At 37.8% G+C, this 15,181-nt stretch overlaps 1 protein-coding gene across 1 annotated transcript in view; it reads right to left on the bottom strand.

Moving 5' to 3' along the window:
- Positions 1–13,768, bottom strand: part of LOC131223856 (uncharacterized) — a 77,933-nt gene extending 64,165 nt beyond the window's left edge. Inside the window, exons 1-3 of the mRNA XM_058219381.1 lie at positions 13,471–13,768; positions 13,121–13,198; positions 3,220–3,326 (exon numbers count right to left, since the gene is read on the bottom strand). Coding sequence (XP_058075364.1) covers positions 3,220–3,326; positions 13,121–13,198; positions 13,471–13,693 — 408 coding nt within the window. The 5' untranslated portion in view covers positions 13,694–13,768. The remainder of the gene's footprint in view (positions 1–3,219; positions 3,327–13,120; positions 13,199–13,470) is intronic.
- Positions 13,769–15,181: the final 1,413 nt, after the last annotated feature.

Genomic DNA, 15,181 nt, shown 5'->3' with positions numbered 1-15,181 from the left:
CCATCTAGTTGACTGCCAGTCTGCCACACACCATACATAGGATCCAACCCAAATATCAGGTTGACCAGACAATCCTAGGCACTCAGTTTGAGGAAAAACATTGCACCGCCCATTTTTGGGCCATGTTCTGATCGAACGATTAGGATCATCCTATCGCCTGAATTTTCAGCCATGGACCATAAAGAGTATAGCTGAAAATTATCAGAATCTTGTACACATCTGCCATGTGTCCCCATCGGAACTCGTGTGGCAAGTAGCATTCTACTCTAAACTAATAGCATCTCCATTAAGATGTTGGGAAACAAATACATTTTGCAACTTCTCAGTTCACAATCCAACTGCAATGCGTCATTTCATAGACCTCTTATGCTAGACCAAAACACTTGATACAGATCATCATATCATCAGAGGACAGGTCTTGGCTTGTAAATAAATCAAAAATTTGTATTCCCAAAATAAGTGGTCAACAACTTTGCAGTGTAGATTCTTTTTTTCTTTTTAAAAAAAAAAAAGAAAATTTAATGATGATCTTTTGAGAAACTGGTTGATGCTCCCAAGTAAATTTCGACTTAGGGGAAAAGCACTAAAAGATATTGCCAAAGCTCCACACCTTATGGTGCATTCGGAAGTATGAGAGGTTCTACAGATCAGTATTGGTGCTCGTACTGTCTGCCCAAAACCACCATGGGTCGGTGGTTATCAGCCATAATGGCTGTAAGCAAAATCCTTTAAAAAATAAAAATAAAGATATTGGGCAGATCGGAAAAATGGAAAATACCAATTTTTATGTATTTTTGTGCATAGATCGCTTTCCTTTGTGGTATGTTGCAGTTGTCTGTCAGTCTAAGTTTTGAATGCTGGGCGTTGACTTTAGTCTATGTATAATTTAATTTAAACACATGCGCCCTATATATTCGGGTGTGGAAATGAAAACACACAAGCGCGTGCACACGTCACATGCACACACATGCACACAGCTCACACACACAAAATTCTAAAATGGTGAAAGTGGAAATATATCGGTCTAGTAACCTATCATATAAATCATAATATACTTGTAAGAATTTTTTTTTTATTTTTTAAAATTAGGAAATCATCACCAAAAAAAAAAAACACGAAAATTAAATTCTGAAAGAAAAAGTTTTATTGTCTAACCACAAACAGATCTTACTCATGGCTCAGTGGTAGGCTCCCAAGAATTTCAACACGAGGTCATGGTTTCGAGTACCCATTGTGGTGTGAGTGCGTGAGTGCGTGGGGTGTGAGTGCGTGTATAAAAAAAAAAGTTGTACTTAGCATCTAGCATCACATAATATATGTGAAATAGAACAAACAAAGCAAAGGAAATAGAAAAAATAAAAATAAAAAATGGAACAAACAAGGACCCAAACTGTGAAATCGTTTGATCCTACCGACGTCACTCAAGTTAACTCTTGATCATTCATAGATTTGACAAAATACATGAAAATCTAGCAAGAAAAACAATTATAAAAAATTAAAATTTAAAATTTAAAATTTAAAAAAAAAGAAAAGAAAAAAGAAAAAAATTTTTGAACTGAAATGCCTTTTGCACTGCATAACACCTTTGGCATTTGAGGGGAGATCAAGGGCTTGAGTTTTACTGATGTAGCCTTACAAATTTTTAGAATGATGACTTTTTGCTTTAACCAAACAAAAAGGGGGGAAGAAAAACTCTCACGAAGATTTTCTTCTCCAAACTGATGCTTCTAACTTCAATCCATCAAAATATGCTTCAGTTCATTCGTGTTTTTCTTGCTCAAATATACTAGGAAATTTTCAAACCCCCAAAATTCCCCTTCCCCCAAAGAGAAAGAACCTAAAAACAGTGAAAAAAAAAATGGAAAAAGAGCTTCCAGTTTGATTTTAAATGTACGGATTCATGACCAATACACTGGATACGTATTAGTGGATATGTATAAACTGATTCAGTGTGAATTCTGGGGTCCTCAGATTCAACTGCAAATATCATATCAACGGCCCCCAATTTGCAGTGTGTTTCAGGTATTCAGCCTATATGACATGCATCAACCAATATTTACATCCCTGCTCATTGGAACCCACATTCCAGTAGATATGATTTGAAGCCACCCCCAATTTAGAAGGCATGGCATTTGGGGCAGCACAAGAACCGGAATCCTCATTAAAGCAGACCTTTCAAGAAAAAAAAAATCCTCATTAGGCTGATTATCACTTTTCTGCCAACATCTATGTTTCTCATTAAGGCATGAAAAGCCTGAGCTATCAGTTTTGGGGGGACAGTTATATCCCAATCACATGCAAGAGAACAAAATGCACCCTTGAGCATGCAGCTGATGCATACAACAGTTGGTGTAACATTCCTGCTATTGTGTATTTGCAATAATAATATCATTTAATAAATCAAAAAATGGAACATTATTAAATAAAAGCACTATACAAGCCATTCAATTACAGAGCCCCAGATGGGACATGCCAATAGCTACAAAGTCAGCTTCCAAGAAAATATGAGAGTAAATGGACCTCACTGGATGCCACTAGAGCATCCGGAATCTAACCGAAGGCAGGCAATCCGCAAAGAAACATGCCCATCAGAAGCAGACCATCAAATGACAACAAGAGAGATGCCATCAACCTTTAACCTACAACATATGCCTGTCAATGGATCATGTTCGACCAGGCAAGCATCTGTCTAAGCCCATCCCATCTATTTGTACAGCCTGAGATTTAATCCTGGTCACACCCTGATTTGGGTTCAAGCTTGGCCAAATATATAAGGTGGTTCCAGCCCTTCTGTTTGCGGGGCTGAAAATGAGGTCCCAGGCTAGCTCCAATGGCTAAAAAGGAGGACCAAGCCCAACCTGTGGTAGGCTGGGCATGGAAGCCCAATGCACCATCCGAGCCCATTGACAGCTGTACTAGCACAAGAGAACAGAAGGCCCCTTTTCTAAGCAACTGACATTAAATTTTCATTAAAAAGCAAACAATGATACAACACAATCCCACATAGGCATCCATTATATGTGCCTGAGGCATGCATTCTTATGTTACAATGTCACGTACAAGTCATTAAATGATTTGCTACTCTATTGGCAAAAGAATTACCCACCTTACCAATGGAAATTCCAGCTGATACGGTAAGTATCACAACTGAAGTTCCTCAAAATGTAATCGTTCACACACAGTAAGGCATTAAGGTTACAGTTCAAACTAAGATATTACCGTACTTCCAGCTCGAAATGTTTTCTCAACTGTGTTTCCTGTCATATAATTGCGAATTTTGGTCCTCACAAATGCCGCCCCTTTTCCAGGTTTCACATGAAGAAACTCTACAACAGGCCACACATAAGGAAAGCATAAGCTTCTATTTCATAAAATACAGACGGTAATAATAAATAAAATCTATGAGCAACACCAGAATGCAGCATTTTAACAAAGTTGAAGGCTGAAGTCCATTTTAGAGATACCTAAAATGCAGGTGGGCCCATACATCCACAGTGCAGAATGAGAATACGATGATAACATATCCCAGCAATCATCTTATATTCTCATTTTGGGATGGATTTTGCCATGGGAGCATTTAGAGCATTATGCCATTCGCATTTTGTGGGAGGCGCCAAACATCTCTAAACTGCAAAATGTGCATGGGTCGAGCATCATTCCATTTTAAATATATTTGAGGGTACATCCAAACAGGCCCTAAGGCACAACTAAAAATCCGCAATATGAAATTATGGATCATGATGAGTTCTCAATTCATTAAAAATAAATAAATAAATAAATAAAACTATAAATTCACAAAGTAATACTAAAGAAATGGCACCGGCTCATCATATCAGAAGTTTGCAGCATTAAGTTATGATCTGAACCATGCAAATCTAGGTTTATAAATTCTTTTACATCTAAATGGGAATTGATCCTACGTGACTAAAAACTAATTTCTAAAAAAATTTACACTTCCTTTTTTCAAAATCGCAACAACTCGATCACATGTCCTTATATCATGTTCTGAATAACATCACCACCATTGTCGTCGTGCCATCATCATCATAATCCCACATCCCAGCTATTTGGGTTCAACCTTACAAATACATTTTGCCAATCATATTTGAAATAACCGACCATCTATGGCTCAGACCAGTAGCAATGTGTTAGCCAATCCCAAGTTGAGGTAAAGGAGTGTTGATGTCAAGCAGCGATTGCATAACTTTTGACAAGCAATCACGATTTCTATATTTGAGACAGTTGCGAAAGGGTTATGGTGATGTGACAAGGACAATGACAAGGATATTCGTAGCAGGAATCTTATGACTGTTTCTATGATCAATTTGCAACCTGAAGTCAACCCTACTTTAACCAAGATTGGGATCTGCTAGCTCATCACTTCTAGGCAGAGTCTTACTGATGATATTTTTTACCAATGACAACAACTTATTGAAGAGTTGAGGAGTAAAAGATACAAAATCCATCAAGGCAATAGAAAAGAGTCCCATGTACAATGAGACAAGCTATTGACCCCTTTGCTAAAGGGCTAACTATATTATTAACAAGAACAATTTATTGAAGAGTTACAGAGGAAAAGATACAAAATACATCAAGGCAATGGACAAGAAAAACCTATTAAAAGATAGGAATTATGGATTCTTCCTTTGCTGTAGCCCCGGCTATACTAGAGACCTGGTGGTAATTGATATCAATGGACTTAGATCTCAGCTTAAGATCATTTTTAAATGAAGGTTCCACAAAGTAGGGAGATGCCCAAGCAATTGCAGAAGCCAATTTCCCCTCACCCATCACAAGGCCACCAACCAGATCTCAGAAAATCTCCACACCACTGTAATGGGAATAATTCTGCTCTATTGGGATGTCCAATCCCCACATGACTAGAAAAAGAAAAAGAAGTTGAATTTAGTTTATACCAAATTCACCCTATACCAAAAGCCTGAGGATAACCCATGGACCTACCATCAACATTGAGCTTCCAACAGCCAGAAGGAGGCTTCCAAGAATTATATCTAAGACCACTTACGGCTGTCAATAGCCCCTACTAATAAATAGTTAGTAATAACAATTGCTAGACTAAAATGCGTGTTTGCCACACAACTAGTGTTTTCAGTATCGGTATCAACACGTGTATCACACCCAGAGATACAGAAACATATCGAATATCTCGCATGGGAAATATCACATGTATCATGCTTTCGGGAAACGTTGCGAAAATTGGTCGAATTTTTCAATGAAATTTCAGGAGATATTAAAAAACGACATTATTACACACTTAGAACTCAAAAGATCACAAAAAATAAGTATACATAATAAGTTTCCTTTGTATAGGGACCTAAACTATGCGCTTCTAACAGAAGTGATGCAATTATATTCATAATCAGTTCATACATAATTTATACATCATAGATGACATATAAATCAGCCTCCAAGCACTCTTATGTGATTTTTCCACACTCTTAAATGTAAATTAAATAAGTCAGAGAGGGGAAATTCGGATTTTCCCCAAATTCAAAAATCGGAGGCCAAATCCATGATTGAGCATGCAAAGGATGCAAAATCATAAATTATGAAATTCATTCCATTGATTCCAAGTGATTTAAAGCAAAAACAAAAACAAAACACAAAAAAAAAAGGCACCATTTCATTTCCAATACTGCACGCTCTTTGATTTCAATATCCACACCCAAATCCTATTTTCTCTCCAAATAATCGAAAAGGAGTGGTCGAAATCACCTTAGGAAGGTAACTAAAGCAAAACAAGGATTTGTTGGGATTTTGGTGAATTTTCCAAAATTTTTGCAAAAGGGGCTGACGATGAATATTGCAATGTATTGATATATTGTCAATACATTATGATAATTTGGAAAATATCACATGAAACGAGGAAGAAAGTGAACTTAAGCTCGGTTTTGTAACGTCCACATGCAATATCAGTAATATCAGCTGATACTACAATCACTAGCCACAACTCACTATTTGCTAAGTAGTAGCAGCTCACCCACCATACACTGAAAGTGCACCAGTTTGTCAATTAGCGTGAAGTAAGAGTCTTAGAGTCAAGTAAGCCCCAAATAAGATCCAAGATTGAAGACTCAAAGGGTTGGAGGCTTCAGATTCAAGACAAGGTAAGAAAGCCTCATGACCTCGCCAAACCCTATGCCAAAACCCTTCAAACATAGCCCATACTTGACCAAAAACATCTAGGAAAAACCTTCGTTAAGTATGCTAAAAGTTATGAAGTTAGATGTCTAAATTGAAAGATAAATTCTGAAAACAAACATGTTCGATGGCATCAAAGCCTGTTCGATGGCATTGAACTTAAGCTTCGATGACATCAAACCTAGCTTCGATGGCATCATAAAAGTGCACCAATTGTCTAGCAAGAAATCTTGAATTTAGTGGATTTTTTCGATGGCATTGAAGCATGTTCGATGACATCAAAGACCTCTTCGATGGCATCAAACACTGCCTCGATGACATTGAAAATGAGTACAAACTATCTAGCAAGTTAACAAGGAAAATCTAGATTTTCTCGATGGCATTGAAGCCTCTTCGACGGCATTGAAGAAGTGCTCAAACTATCCAACAAGAAAATCACATAATTCATGATTTTTCCAATGGCATCGAAGGACCCCTTTGATGACATCGAAGATCATTTCAATGGCATCGAAAAGGAACCAAGTCATAAAATCGGATTTTTCCGATGGCATCGAAGGACACTCGATGGCATCAATAGAAATTGTTCAGCAACTATTTCAATATCTTGTTGTTATGGATCGATGGCATCGAAGTTGGTTCGATGGCATCGAATACCCTTCAATGACATCGAACTTGACAGTTTTCTGCCTGTTTCTTTACCGTTGGGAAATTGTTCTATATATCGATGTGAGTTGTTTCTTGGCAATTTGGTGAGTTATTGAGAGAGCTTTGAGAGAGTTGATACCAAGAGTAAATACTCATCTTCTCAAGCCCTCTTTCCTCATGGAGTTCATCATTCAATCATTGTCTTAAAGACAATCATTAGCATATTCAAAGCTTGGGTTGAACAATGAACTCCAGCATTCATTGATGCTCTAGCAACCTTATTGGCAAATCTGTATACTAGGAAGCATTGAATGCTTAGCAATGTGGATCCTTACTAGTTCTTAAAGACCCATCAATACCTAGTTAGGATTCACACAAACCCTTGACCCATTAACCTTAGCGTCGACAATGGAGCATCATCACTTGGTTGAGGTACAAGGGAGCCGAAGATCCTTCATCATCCAAGAAGATCCTCATCAAGTGCTTAATGGGGCTCACTCACTTCAAGGTAAGTACAAGATTCCATTTGTGTCTGAAAACCTTTCCTTGTGTAGGATTGGGTTTCAGAGTTTGTATTCCCAAAGTCGACAAGTCCTTGCGTAAACCTCCGACGGGAGAGTACATGTTGTTATCCTTGTGTAGGACTTCTCAAGTTCTTGCATATAACTTGATAAGACCTTGTATAGGCCATCGACGAATGGAAAACGGTAACCTTGCGTAGGTTGTAAAGGTTTATGGTGAACCTCATTTAAAACCATTTGAATAGTGAAATCTGGCACACTCTAGAAGAGAGTGGGTCAGTCAGGAGTGGAGTAGGCACATAACCGAACTACTATACATCGTTTGCATTGTGGTGAATGTTTTAATTCTTTATTTGTGATGTTTGGTTAAACTCTATACATTATCTAATTTTTGCACCAAACATGTTTGTCAAAATGTATGGATGATGTATTTTGCTGATTAGACTATGTTTATACACTTCTTCTCATTTAGAATTTCTTTCTTGCTTAGTTAGGAGTAAGTGAATGCAAGTAGTTTAAATAAATTTTGAAAAGTCATATTCGCCCCCCTCTAAGACAATTAGATATATCTTCAAGCTTCGCTTGTAGCGGTAAAGCCGCAATTTCATACACATATTCCACAACCACTCTTAGCTACAACGGGAGATCGAATGGATGGAGTGTGAACCAATTGGTTCATTTTACATATTAGGAACTAGTTGTACTTCGAAAGGATGTTCATTCCTTTACTTTTCCTTTTTCAACATATTTATCTCTATATATCTTACATATACTTATTTTATTCATTTTCCTAGCTCAGCCATCCCACCTAGCTAGACCACTCAGCTGCCATTAGTTCTCAGGTCCAGCTGATTCTAATTTCCTTTGGGCCGGGCTCAGTTTAAGCCTAGCAGCCCACACTTGGACTACTATTGAGTTTTATATGTCCAGTAACTCATCGGGGAAGGCCTAGTTTTTCATATCCATAGAGGCCCAATAGGTCAACCCAAAACGGCCCAAGTTATTGAACACCGTTTGCCCAAGTATTTGACTGGTAGGCCCAACCTAAGCGCGCACGTACCTCCACTTATAGGATGGGCTACAATTAGACTCCATTTCTTGGTTCATGGGTTGGGCATGGACACGCATCAGCTTGGCCCACCCCAGCTAACCCTGTACACATGGCATACATGTGCACCATGTTGGACTGTTGATATCATGGATGCTATTGTGGTAGGAACACGGTCAAAAATTCACATTGATTGAATGATCCTAACCGTCTAAGTGGCAGCGATCAAATGAAAAATTATAAATAACGTGGTCAATGTTCCAAAATCAGCAAACAAAATCAGATGGATAAGATCAACCAATTATTTTGAATTTCCAATGTTACTCTATCCACATTTAGGCCCATAATTTGGACAGGGTCGTATGCATGTATGATCTATATCTATTAGTTGCTACAACTTAGTGAGTTGTGGCAAAGGGAAATTGTACTCTAGTCCTGATGGTGGTGGTGGTGATAATGATAGTAGTAATAAAAATAATAACAATTGGAATTTTTTGCATAAATCCCTCTCCCCTGGTGATACTCAACAAAAAGACAGTGAACTAACCCTATTTGTGAATGACCCCCTATCTTTTTGTGACGTTGCATAAGAAAAAACCCTGCCCTGTACATTTTTAATTATCCCTAGGTTGGGTTAGATGCGAGAAGTTGATTTTAGCCTACTTGAATAGATGTTTGCTAATTCCACATGTACATGGGATCCATTAAAGCGATCCATAGGGTCAAACTGATAACCCTACTATGGATGCAAAATGGACAGTTTCAACTGTAAAGAAGCCAGAGATTGGGCGGTTGGATCCATTTTAGAACATACAAACTACAATGTGGGCCCAATAGATGAAGTGGAGCCCATCGGAATCCAAAAAAAATGAACTGTGGCCATCAAATGAATGATCATATCTCATGCACACTCATTTGATCAACTAAAGAGGCAAAATGGCTTAAAATGGTTAAAAACCCATGCACAGTGTGACACATGTTAAATGACTTAAAGAGGGCAAAATGGTCATTTACAGTTAAAAAGTAACAAATTCTGCACGTTTCGGCACCATCCATTGACAGAATTTAACCATGGGGGGAGTTAGCAAAAATATACAAAAGTTAGGTGATTCTTCACAGATATGGTAAGTTCAGGGTTTTTTGTTGTATAACAAAAGGAGAGGGGTTTTGTAACCAAAAAAAAAAAAATTCTAATTAAGGGTATTTATTTATTTTATTATATAATAATATTATTATTTTCTGGTTGTTGAGACTCGCAGCACAACAACAACAAAAAAAGGTAAAAATCCATGAACCAAAATTCCATTTTTAAAAAAAAGATTTCTAAAGTAACAATGTAGCCATAGCGATGAAAATAGAGAGAGAACAAAATTTCAAAAGAAAAAAGAAGAATCCAATTTGCAGATATCATGAATCTCTATGGCCCTGTTTGGATGCCTGTAAGTTGGGTAAGTGGGAAGTGACTTATAGGGAAGTCACTGACAGGTGGTGTTTGGGAGAGAAAATTCACCTGTAAGTCACTTACAGGCAAATCTACCAGAAAACTGCAGGGGGATGGGGATGAGAAGTCACTTCCCAGTAAGTCACTTACAGGCACAATGGTCGGATTTTTAAAATGAGGGGAAGAGGAAGAAACGCACCAACCCACCAACCACCATTAAGCTCCAGCCAATGAAGAAGAAGCACCAGCCATTGAAGGAACTCCAGTAGGCCTTGCAGCAGTGCAGTCAATCCACAGCCTACAACACTATTACCGCATCAGAGCTTCATTTACCGCACCAACAGCCGCCATTTACCACACCAACAACCACCATTGATAAGCTTCCATAAGAGGGGATTGAAGCTCTCTCTCTCTCTCTCTCTCTCTCTCTCTCTCTCTCTCTCTCTCTCTCTCTGCAATCTCTGTCTGCAACTACCGCTCTCCCTCTCTCCTCCTCCCCAAAACGGTAGGGTTTTCATCGCAACCTCCCTTTTTTTTTGCTTTAAAAACGGGAGTGGTTTAGGTGTTACTAATGTGGAGGCATGCTCGCTACGCACCTGCGCACATGTGCAACTTTACACACGTGTCATGGGACTCTAATCTGAACGGTCCATGTGATGCAGCATACCATGAAACCCCTCGGGACCGATTTTCAACCTAACCTAAAACTCTGGTGGGCCATAGAAAAGAGATGCAAATCAAGGGAGGAAATTGTAAGTTTTTTCATGGCCTACCAAAGTTTTAGATCAAATTAAAAGTTGGGCCCTGGGGGTTTCATGGGGTTTTATGTCACATGGACGGATTGGATAAGCCGCACACATTTACAGTGGGCCTAAATGAGTTTACAGTGGGCCTAAATGAGTTTACTGAGTTTACTCAGTACAATAAAAGTATACTGTGGGACCCACCTTGATCATGTGTTATATATCCACTCTGTACATCCATTTCTCCAACTCATTTTAGGACGTGGTCCCAAAAATTAAGCAGATCCAAATCTCATGTGGACCCCACCACAACAAACAGTTGTGAGTAATTAATGGAGCCATTGGCTGTGTTACCTGTTTCTAATGGTGTGGTCCACCTAAAATTAAGCAAATCCAAATCTTTTGTAAATGTTTGGATACTTTCCGTTGCTTTCAGTTTTGCTCATAGACTGGAATATTTGTTCTAAATGGAACTAAGCATACAATGTATATAAATGAGAGTAGTGAGGAGGAGAATAAATGCGACTTCCGAAATGAATCTGCGACTGTTATGAGAGAAAAACAAAGATGGAGGGAATTTCGAATTATTTTATTTTTTTTTTTAGAATGTGGATGCTGATAGAAAGATTATTGCAATTTATATAATATTTCTACGTCTATTTGCAATTACTTTTAATATATCTTATGTGGCTTTACAAATTTGTAATGTTTAAATGTGCAATGTTTTAAGGTATGTCACAAAATGCGAAGGCAAGCAGCAGCGGCCGAAAGGCACAAATTCAATGGACATCATACATGGATGAATGTATGGCAAACACCTTAGTTGAGAAAGTATCATTGGGAAAAAAATCTGACAACGCTTTTCGAAAAGCTAATATGAATAAAGTAGAAAAAATTGTGATGGAAACATTTTCTATGCAAGTGGATGGAGAAAAGTGCACGAATCAGTTACGAACGCTTCAAAAAAATATATAACTTGGCAAAGCTTGCGCTTAGCAAAAGTGGCTTCGATTGGGATGAAGAAATGAAATGTGTTACTGCTGAGCCAGACGTTTGGGATGAATTCGTCAAGGTGAAGTTCATTCAAAACTTGAAGTCATTCATATACAATGAAAACTAACTAAATTCCATTTGTTTTATAAGCAAAACCTGAAGCTATTCATATCAGAAAAAAGTCATTCCCACTACTAGCTCAGTTTAATATAATATGTGGGGATCTGCTACCGAGAATGCAGCACGAACTACATGGATGACATCCCATTGTCCTCATACCCCTCTGGATCATATACACCATTTGCACCCCCTGATGATGTATATTCCGATGGAACACATGGTCAATATCAATATGAAGAAGGAAGCGGTCAAAGGAATGTGAGAAACTCTACTCCAAGGGCATCAAAGAAGAAGAAGAATACCTCTCTTGCATCAACTGTTATTGAAAAGTTTGAAAGCATTAAGGAAACAATAGATGAATATGTTTCGTTCAAAACAAAAACAGCAGGAAGACTGTGGGACGAGTTGGAGAATATGACAACAATTGATTCTGACATGATGTATAGGGCCTACATATTCCTTGCGGAAAGACCGCATTTTGCTTCTACGTTCCTCAATCATGTAAGTCTTATTCAAAGGAATGAATGGTTGGAGAGGATGATTCCCAAGTGAAAAGTTTTAAATGTAATTTCTATAGTTAAAGAAGACATTGGTAATGTAATTTAATTATTAGATTTTCAATTAATGTTTTTAAGTTTATTCACAATGCTTAAATTGAGTTATTACTCCATATTATAGATATTTTGAATTCGTGGGACCACTTTTATGGCCCACTTGATGATTGGTTTAGCTTAATAATTATCTCAAATATTCATCTTAATGGGGTTAACAAAATAACATATTTGATCCCACGTTTTTTAATATGATTATAACATTTTAGAACAATTCCCTAATCTAAGCTTTGCTCGATGTGAATATACATCTTTCTACCTGTAAATAATTTTTATCCAAATAGAAAAACTTACCTATAAGTGACTTACAACTTACATCCAAACAGGTTCCCTATAAGTAATACTTGTAGGTAAGTCACTTACAACTTAAAAGAACTTACAGGCATCCAAACAGGCCCTATGATATTTCGTGACTAATCAGTCTAATTTGGTGGAGAATTTCATGATATTTTGTGCAACCAAATCTTTCAAAAAAAATTTAAAAAAAAATAAATGGTGCAACCAAACACACCCTAAGGGGCTGTTTGGATGCCTATAAATGAGACAAGTTGTAAATGATTTAAGGGAAATCATTTACCCTCTGCTTTTGGATGCCTTACAGGTTCTCCATTTATAGCCTAACAGCTATATTTTCAAATATTGGCTCTCCATTTATATGATTTAAACAATTTACAGGCTATCCAGACACACAAAAAATCATTTACGTGTAAGTCATTTACAGCTTACAGCCGAACAAGACACATCCAAATGACTCCTAAACAATTGTAAAACAACCAGCATTCCATTTGAATTGCATCATATAATATTCAGATAGGAAAAAGAAAAAGGCCACATACCTAAAACTCTCCAAGGAGAGCCGTCAACTTCAATATTCGAACCCACCTTTATATCATTGCTTGAGAATGCAAATATTTCTGCAAAAATAATAATAATAATAATAAAATAATATAATATAAATTTGAATAAATGGATAAATAATTTCAGGAGACTGACATATACACCCATGTGTTTTTTTTTCTTTTCTTTTCTTTTTGTTATGATAGATACACACCCTTTGTTCCTACATTTTGGTAATGGCGTAAGTACCAAATTATACTGTCCTCATGACATACAAAATAAAGAAAGTGTGTTATGTATCAAAGAAGATAGGGGGTTTCCCCAATAATAACAGGCTCCGAGTATTTACTTGGAAATCTCGAACGCGATGGCATTTTGGTAAATACCCGCTTTGGGAGGGTGGAAAGACTTGAAGAGAATGAGATAGACGATGGACAGAGGTAGGGGGTGGATGAGAGATGGAGTGGCATTATTGTAAATATCCGCCGAAAAGAAGAATCAGGAGAGGAGGAGAGGGAGGAGTAACTGAAGCAAGAATTGTAAGAAAGCTTGACGAAAGATAGTACGGACATCGCTCCGAGCGGGTATCCAAGTCGTGCTAGAACCGGTGCCGATAAGGATTTTTGTATTCCGTCGTCTGTCGGAACACCGAGAACTTTTTAATGGTGGGTATTTAATCAACCAGTGTTTCCTGTGGTGTGGTCCACCTGTTATTCGGATATGCTTCATTTTTGGCATCGTGCCTTCAAGTAAGCCGTAAAAACTTATGTACGGCGTGGATTCAAGGAATATAAATCACAGTAGGCCCCAAAGTTGAAGACACCATTACTCGTATTATTCTCAAATACGTTCCGTGCTGTTCCGTATGTATGGCACATCCACACCGTCTGTCCGTTTTTCCAGCTCGTAAGTAAATGACCCCATGGGGAACAACGGTGATCGAAAATTGTTGAAAATTATATAGAATAAAAATATTTCTGTAAAATATGGAAATCGAAAAATCATGATGATCTGAACTAAGGACAGGCTGAAGTACGTCTGAGACGCTGTCCTTAAAGCGTTATTTGCCCCTACTCAAGTGAATTAAGTATGCTGATAGGTCACAGGTAAACCACTTATAGGATACGATAAGCCTAATGTGGGTCTGCATTCATCAAACACGAAAGCCCACTAATGAAACTTTGTTTCATAGTCTGGCAAAAATTCATAAAAAATAAAAAAATCCCAGAAGAAAATAGAAAATAAGAATATTTAGAACTTAAACCATTGCACTGGTCTATTTTTGTTGATCTTCAGCTATTGGTTCAATTGAATGTTTTAGACTACACCGATGGTCTAATTTTCAAGCAATGGTTTAAACGAACCTTTCTATGTGGCTGGAATCACTGGTGTATATGAGAAGAGTGGCTTAGGCTTAGTTCGTATGAGGCTGCTGGAGTGGGTTGAGAAATGGATTGGAAACCCATTCAGGCCCTCCTTTCATAGGCTATGGTGGCTGGGGATTATGGTCCAGGAACAGAAAGAGAGAATAAGAATATTTAGAACTTAAACCACTGCACTGGTCTGTTTTTGTTGATCTTCAGCTACTGGTTCAATTGAATGTTTTAGACCACACCGTTGGTCTAATTTTCAAGCAATGGTTTAAACGAACCTTGCTATATGGCTGGAATCACTGGTGTATATGAGAAGAGTGGCTTAGGCTTAGTTCGTATGGGGCTGCTGGAGTGGGTTGAAAAATGGATTGGAAACCCATTCAGGCCCTCCTTTTATAGGCTATGGTGGCTGGGGATTATGGTCCAGGAACAGAAAAGAGAGAATAAGAATATTTAGAACTTAAACCACTGCACTGGTCTGTTTTTGTTGATCTTCAGCTACTGGTTCAATTGAATGTTTTAGACCACACCGTTGTTCTAATTTTCAAGCAATGGTTCAGACGAACCTTGCTATATTGCTGGAATCACTAGTGTATATGAGAAGAGTGGCTTAGGCTTAGTTCGTATAGGGTTGCTGGAGTGGGTTGAGAGATGGATTGGAAATCCATTCAGGCCCTCCTTTTATAG

Source organism: Magnolia sinica, chromosome 13, assembly GCF_029962835.1.
Source record: "Magnolia sinica isolate HGM2019 chromosome 13, MsV1, whole genome shotgun sequence".
In the NCBI taxonomy this organism is placed as follows: domain Eukaryota; kingdom Viridiplantae; phylum Streptophyta; class Magnoliopsida; order Magnoliales; family Magnoliaceae; genus Magnolia; species Magnolia sinica.
This window is presented reverse-complemented; position numbering and strand designations above follow the sequence as displayed.